The sequence below is a fragment of the Nannospalax galili genome, unplaced genomic scaffold (genome assembly GCF_000622305.1).
Source record: "Nannospalax galili isolate Female #2095 unplaced genomic scaffold, S.galili_v1.0 scaffold475, whole genome shotgun sequence".
Classification (NCBI taxonomy): Eukaryota; Metazoa; Chordata; class Mammalia; order Rodentia; family Spalacidae; genus Nannospalax; species Nannospalax galili.
The window spans coordinates 5,656,818-5,664,217 of NW_008339435.1; the positions used below are offsets into that span (position 1 = coordinate 5,656,818).

Consider the following 7,400-nt stretch of genomic DNA (forward strand, 5'->3'; position numbering starts at 1 on the left):
GGTGCCTAGCTGGAGACAGTTCTCAGCCATCGCCCCCCTGGAGTTACCTTCTTTTATTAAAAGATATGCATTCCTTTGAGTTTCGGGTTTTTCTCTTTTAAAATAAAGAATGTCTCAAAAGTCAAGCAGGTTTCTTTTGACAATCTGGCTTCATTCACACAGTGCAGTGAATGAATTTCCTTCGGCGGCCGTTTTGCGGGTCCTCAAGGAAAGAAGGTGTATGTGGCGTGTGCGTGCGAGTTCAAAAGCATTTCTCTAGTGGGGGTGGGGGGTGGGAAGTGCGGTGCATCAGCAGGTGGGCGCGGGGCCTGGATTCTGCAGAGGCGGAGCCCCTCGGAGTGACATCCGAGCCCCACGGTGCAACGCTGCGACCTCCCCTCGCCCAGATCCCCGACAAAAGCCACTCTGGGCCAGTAGGATAACGGGGTTCCACCAAGGCACCACACCCACTTAGGACCTTCTGGGCCCTACTCAGCAGGCTGGTCACGCAAGGCGAGGGAGGAGGGCCTCGGGCGGCCGGGTTCCCGCGCGGTCCCGCAGGGAGGCGCGCGCCGCAGCTCTCCCGGGATGTGTGCACGCGCGCTCCGGGCCCCGGCGCCCTCTGCAGGGATTCCCGGCAGGCAGCAGCCAGCACCGTCCGGGCCTAGGGGAGCGGGTCGGGGGGGAGGGGTTAGAGTCGGGGGCGGAGCCAGAATCGAGCGGGTGTCAGGTTGCTCCGGTAACGGTGACGTGCGGGCGTGGGCGGAGCCTTCACGCAGGTTGCATATTTTAGGAAGTGAGGAGGAGGCGCGGGCTCGAGCTGCGGCTGGGTCTGGGGCACTGAGTCTCGGCGGGAGGAGGCGGACACGTGGCAGCAACAGCGGCAGCAGCGGCGGTGTCGGCCCGAGCCGCTCGCCGGCCTCCTTCCTTGCCTCCCGGCCCGCGGCCGCCGTAGTTTCTGCCTCTTCGCTCCCCCGGCCCGGCTCGCGCGGCCGGGAGCTGCTTTCTTCTTTCCCGATTCTCCAGCAACAGGAGCCCGTGCGGGGCTCGGAGCGCCGCCACCATGGGGAAGGGGGTGAGTGCCGGGCGAGCCCCTGGAGGAGGAGGAGGAAGTCGGAAGGGAAGGCCGGCGGGAGAAAGCGGCTCTCGAGACTGCGCACTTGGTGGAGGGAGAGGGGACCGAGGGGTGGGCGTGGAGGGCCGGGGCTGCGGGACCCGCGGCGGAGCTGCTGAGGCTGCATCCCCCAGCCGGGCTTTCGCCTTCACCTCGCTCCTCTGCGCTTCCTTTCTCCCTCCTCCCAGCGAGCCCGCAGGAAGGCGCGCTCCTCCCCTTCCCCTGGGGCGCTCCGCTGGGCCCCCTCCCGGTGGCGGTTCCCGCCGCAGCCGGGCGCCGACGGGGGCACTCTCCGAGCGGAGGCTCCCCTTCTCTTGGAGGCGCTGGGGCTCAGCCAGCTCCCCGCAGAGGCGACCGCCCTCCCAAAAGGAAAAAAACTGGCTTCCCCTTCGGCAGAGCTAGCCCAGCAAAGCTGGTGCCAGAAAGGGTGTGACTTCACCGCCCTAAGATGGCCTTTAAGGTATACTTTTGAGAGCTTTAATGGGTCACTTTCCATAACAGGATGCGCCCTTGCTTACTGGAGCTGTCTTAACTGTGGGCAGGGGTGTGTGGATTTATGGCGGAGGATGATCCTTGAAGGGGGACGGAATGACCCACCGGGTACGATTCATCCGACAAAGGACTGGAGACCCGGGCAGTAGATGGTGTTGGAAATGCGTTGCCAGTTTCCTGCATCTTCGGCTCCTCCAAGAGCGGTTCCCGAAGGAAATGAGGGGACTCAGGGCATGAACAACGCTATTCCCACCCGAATTTCTCCTACTCACCTTAGAAGAATGAGTTCCTGACCCTTTGCAAAGCAGCCCAAATCTAGCCCAGAAAAATTTGCCCAAAATAACCCTAAAAATGCCAGTTCTTGGGTTAAAAAAACGTTAGGCTATGAGAATACAGGTGTGAGTCCACTCCCTCCGCTGCAGTGTAGACTGCTCTGCAGGTCCTAAGGCACATGGGTGTGGACCGAGATGGGGGCAAAGGGAAGAAGCACATTCTTTGGAGACTCTAAATGGATTTTTGAAGGAGATAATTGGAAAGCTTGGGCCTGGTAGGGAGAAGAGGGACGGTGGGAGTACCCAGCCTGTATCTCTTGAAAGCTTAGAGTGTGGAGGGCTGGTCAGATCATCTAGCATGGAGCTAAGAGCTGAGTGCCAAGGCCTCTCTACTTCCCAGGGTGGTGGGTTTATGTATCTCATGCTGCATACAGTCTAGGCCGTTCCTGTAAACGCTTTATTCATTAAAGCTCATTCTTTCATCTTTTCTCCCCTCAAGAAGAAAAGTATCTTTCTCAAGTGGAGACTTAAGTAGCTTTTAGGAAGTCTGAAGACAGCCCAAGGCCTAGGAAGGTGAAGGAACTTGTTCAAGGTCAAATGGTTGTTTAGTGGCAGAACAGGCACTGAACAGCCTGTTGCTCTCAAACCTATACATCTATTCCTTAACCATCACTTGATATGCAGAACTCAAAGGAATATTTGTGATAATGAATTAGGAAGTCAGGCAGATGTTTGAGTCACCAAGTTATGCATGTGTGCCTAGATGAATCTCACATATGAACAGTGGTGGTACAATAACAGCCCATCTGAGTATTTAGTGTAAATTCATCTAGGTGTTTTATGGATCCTAACAGAATATCTAGGGACTATCAAACACAAGATTGTGCTTGGTTGACACAGGATGGTATGCTGTCTAAATACTAAATACAAGTAGTATTTGGAGTATTCAGATAAATTAGCTGTAGCCAAAGTTGAGTGTGCGTGCGTCTGTCTGTGTGTGTCTATATCTTTTTCCAGTGGCTTATGATAGTTGGAACTGGTCAGAAGAAAATTTCATACTGAAATGTTGGGATTTTTCCACATGGGGATTAAAACGTGGGCGGGGTGGTGACTAAAGCTCTGCTGCTGATTGGTTAACCAGGAAGTCTGCTGCCAGCTAATTTTTAAGGTCATTGTTAACCACCCCCCCTTCTCTCAAGTGCCATCCATAGTTGGGGTTGGATATTTTCAGGTGATTCTGTATCTTTCAAAGTCTAGGTCCTGGGCATTTGGTGGGAAAATCAAAGAACAGCTCTTGCTGAATCATTCCTGGTATGAAATAGGATTTTGTCCCTTTTTTTTTTTTCTTATTGGGTGTTTTTGCCAGTGACTTGTCTTAAGTCCTCAGTGAGGCCTACCACCCACAACTGTTTAGCTCACCAAAGGTACACATTGTAATTGTTTAGAGAACTTGCTGCTGCCCCCCGCCCCCCAAGTTTATGATAGATGGGGTCAGGGAAGGTCTCCTTAGCTTTTCAGTGCCTTGGAAAATAAATCCTACCTTATGGGTGGTGATTTAAAGATGGGCAGGGAAGAAGGTTCAGGTGAAGGTTACACAAGGGGTTCTGTCAGCAGAAATCTTGGTTGTATGGTAACGTTTATCAGCTGTCCTCTTGGAGCCCAACTTAGAAGTGTGACTGTATACCCTCTGGCTGCTATAAAGCTAGTACTTTAGACTCAAAACACTGAAAGGCAGAGTCCTCCCAGTGGGAAGTTGCTCAGCCTGGCCAGGAGCAAGTGAAAGTCCTTATAGGAGGCAATGGTGGCTGGCTCTAGGGGGGCAGAGATAGGCTGTGAGGTCCCTTCCACCTTTGACTCTTAGTCATACAGTGGAAGAGTATAGCAGATCGGGACTCTTAGGGTCTTGAGTTCTTTCTGTCCAGGGTTGGAAGGCTGTATCCTCTTTTGGAAACTTGTTTGTTAATTTGTAGTGTTCTCTGCTGTCAAGTTTGTAACACTGTGGTGACTCACCTTTGGGTGGGAGAGTAGGAAAGGGGGAGGCTGCATTATAAAGAAGATGGAGAACACTCCCCTCCCCAATAGAAAGCTTTAGAAAAATCCAGAAGGGTGTTTATCCAAACAAGGGCTAAACTTAAAATCAAAGAATGAAAAGTAGGTTCAATATTAAAGTTGTGGTAGAATTGGTAGACTGTTCCATGCCTGTACCCTCCAAAACCATTGCCTAAAGATTATTTTAGCCACAAATGCACAGATAAATGACTTTCTCTTCAAATCAGACTATGTTCTTTTAAGTATAGCTCCAGAATGAGAGGGGGCACTAACTAGAGAACACTGGTGGGCTTTGTATGGACAACAGTTTTTTTTATTTTTTAGTTTTTGGTCTTTTTGAGACAGGGTCTCCTTGGAGCCCAGCCTGGAACTCACTATGTAGACCAGACTGGCCTCAGACTCACAGAGATCCACAGCGCTCTGCTTCCTGAGCGCTGGGATTAAAGGCATGCACCACCACACCTGACACGTTTCTTTTTTTTAAGTGAAAGCCTTGATGCTCTCCTTTTTCTGAACTGACCCAGGGGTAGATCCTTCGCCCTGAGATTCAAGTGGAGACATCTGTGTGTTGTTTATATAGCGTGCCATGCCTACATGCAGCAAGGCCATTGTTGCTGGGACTTACCAAGTAATTAGAACCGTAAGCAGATCAGATCTTCATAAACGGTTTGCTGCTTCTCAGTCCTGATCCCTTTCAAAGTGAGGAAACAGTTTTCCTTTTCCCTGAGAAATATGAAAGATGAAAAATACTGAGAAATGCTGCTAATTGCTCCTCAAAGGAAGGCCAAGGGGAAGTTCCCATTGGGTTCCATAAGGGAACTCTTATCTTTGCCCAACAAGTAAATCTCCTATTTAAATAGCATCTTAGAGTCACCATCTACTTTGACTTTTCAAGTAAAGACTTTCACCAAGATCAATTGTCATTTTTTACATTGTTTTTTAAAATCTTATGCGGTGAAATGGACTTTTCTCAGCTGGAACATTGGTGCCCAGGGCTCCCTGCCAGCCAGCAGGCCCGAAGAAGGAATAGGAGTGTCAGATCAGATGGGCTCACGGTAATCAGAGTGGCTGGGTTTGGATAACAAAATACTGGGCAGAGTGTTTCCTCAGCCCTGCCAGGCCTAGCCAATTCTAGATAACTCTGAGAATATGTGTCCAGAATATGAGTGGGAATGAGAAGTAAAGGAAACCTTAAAATGCAGCTCCTTTTAAAACCCTCCTTTTATTTGGGGGAAGGGTAGATATAACCAAGTCAGATCTGAACTTGAGAGTGTAAGGGGAAGTGTGTTCTTTGGCTAGAGTCAGAGCGACTGTTCTCTGCATATGACTCACCTCATTAGTTGTTCTGAAATCTGTTGTCAGGAATCCATAATACAGTCTCCACATTTATTTGACTGATGTTTGGGATAACAGGTTATGTCAATGAGAAGAGACGCCCCCCTCCCCACTACACCTCCCTGATTTGGTTCCATTTGGATCCTGAGCCAAGGGATTTTTTTTTTTTTTAATTTAATACACCTCATTCTCTAGTTCCTTTATGACTTTACAATGAAATATACCTGGGCATTGTGTCTTACCTGCTTTTAGTAACAGCAGTCTGTCTCAGTTGTGTTGGTGATCTGAAAGGTGATTGATGGCGGCTTGGGCTTTATCTTTGGAGCCTTCATTGTTTGGGAACTTGGTAATCAGTGTAAGGTTTTGTCATCTGTGGGCCCAGTTGTTTATCTTTCCAGTCTGTTATCCTGATGTGGCCATGGGGCACTTGGGGTGCTGAGTCTCTTGTGTTTCTCTTGCATCTTCCATGTCATGGCACTGGGTTTGTTTTACCCGCAACATTTGTGTTTCTTTAGGCTGTTGGGTGCCTTTTCCTTCCTCAGCCCAGCAGTCACTTTGCTTCCTAGGCTTCATGATGCCCATTAAGAAGTGATCAGGACATGGTGGGAACTGGTGTGGCCCCTTTGTAGTGCTTGTGCCAGCTACTTACCTGTTCTTTCTCAAACCAGAATGGTCTGACAGAAAAAAGGGGATGGGGGTGGGATGGGGTGAGGGCAATAGATGGTAGGTGAGGAGTGAACAGGGAGTTTCAACTCTCCCAGCTGGCTGTCTTATGTAGAGGTCGAATGCGGATGGGGGAAACCTAAAAGAAGTGCTTTTTTTTAAAGAGGTAGAAAATCTAAAGTGTATTGATAATTTAGTTTCTAGTCATTTTTCAAATGATTATGGATGCACTCTTGTCCCAGGAAGGGTGGACTGGCAAGGTTAAGAACTTATTGAGGGGGATGATAGAGTAATGTTCATTTGGGGGTGAAGGAACCTGTTGATTGGTGCTTTGGCTGTCCTCTTTGTCCCTGTGTCCCCATGGCTCATAGGCTGCCTACTGTTCTGGCCTTGCTGGAGTATGTCTCCCCACATGCATATATGAGAGTGCCAAGCTAGGGGAGTGGGAGCTCTTCCTTAGTTACCTCCTCTACAAAGAATTGCTACTGCAATGTGAGCTGGAGAGCAACCGCAGGACCATGCCTGCATTCCCCCTGTCCTCCGCACCCCTTCCCCCCAGCCCAGGTCTTGGCGGTGCCCTCAGATCCCTGGTTAGGAAATGTGTACCCAAAGTAAACCACTTAGGCTTAAGAGCAATCCCAAATGTAGCAAAAAGGACTGGATTTTTTTTTTTTTTGGTAATGTGTATGAGTGTTTTGCCTGCATGTATGTGAGTTGTACACATTGCCCTTGGAGGCCAGAAGTGGGTATTGGATACCCTGAAACTGGAGTTATGGACTGTTGTTGGCTGCTATGTGGGTGCTGGGAACCAAACCTGGGTCCTCTGCAAGAGCAGCCAGTGTTAACTGCCGAGCTATCTGTTTAGTCCCTGGATCATTTCTTGGTTGACGGGACATTTTCTTTAAAATGTGTCTGAGGGCTGTTTGCATAGGAAGCAAGGAATAGCAGTAATATGTGTGCTAATTAGAATCAAGTTATCATAATGGCCTCTGCACAGCGCTTTGCAGAAGGCCTTTATAGTCATAGTTAAGTTTGAGGTTTCGGTATGTCACCTGGGAAAGTTGGGGGATAGTCCCCCTCCCAAACTTAGAGAGTCTGTAGTCAACCAGCTGGGTCAGCCTGTCTCTGACTTCCCTGCCAAGCTGGAGTTTGCCAAATTGAGGGTGAAGGTACAGTTTCCAAAGGCCTCTTGGCCAGCTATGAATTGGAGCAGTTTCTTTGGCCTCACTTGCTAGTTGAGTTTTTGTTTGAGGTTTGGAGACAGTGCAGTGCTTGTTTGCTTGTTTGTTTGTTTGGGTATTTTGTTTTCAGATTCAGCTAGCCAAACTCTCAGAATGCCTTGGGTAAGTTAACAGTTATGACAAACAAGGAGACTGAGACTATTCAAGGTCACTGGCAGGTGGGCAGTGCTGGAGTAATGACAGAGGCTGAGTTAAAAGCACCATCCACAGACCTGTCTAAAGGAAGTAGAATTCACAGGAATTTAAGAAGTCTGA

At 49.4% G+C, this 7,400-nt stretch overlaps 1 protein-coding gene across 2 annotated transcripts in view; it reads left to right on the forward strand.

Moving 5' to 3' along the window:
- Nucleotides 1-757: 757 nt before the first annotated feature.
- Atp1a1 (ATPase Na+/K+ transporting subunit alpha 1) overlaps nucleotides 758-7,400 on the forward strand; it is a 28,929-nt gene continuing 22,286 nt past the window's right edge. The window contains exon 1 of one of the 2 annotated variants that reach the window (XM_008834025.3): nucleotides 758-1,054. In XM_008834025.3, coding sequence (XP_008832247.1) covers nucleotides 1,043-1,054 — 12 coding nt within the window. In that variant the 5' untranslated portion in view covers nucleotides 758-1,042. Of the gene's footprint in view, nucleotides 1,055-1,409; nucleotides 1,554-7,400 lie in introns of those variants that run through there. The other variant, XM_008834026.3, reaches the window with a different exon arrangement.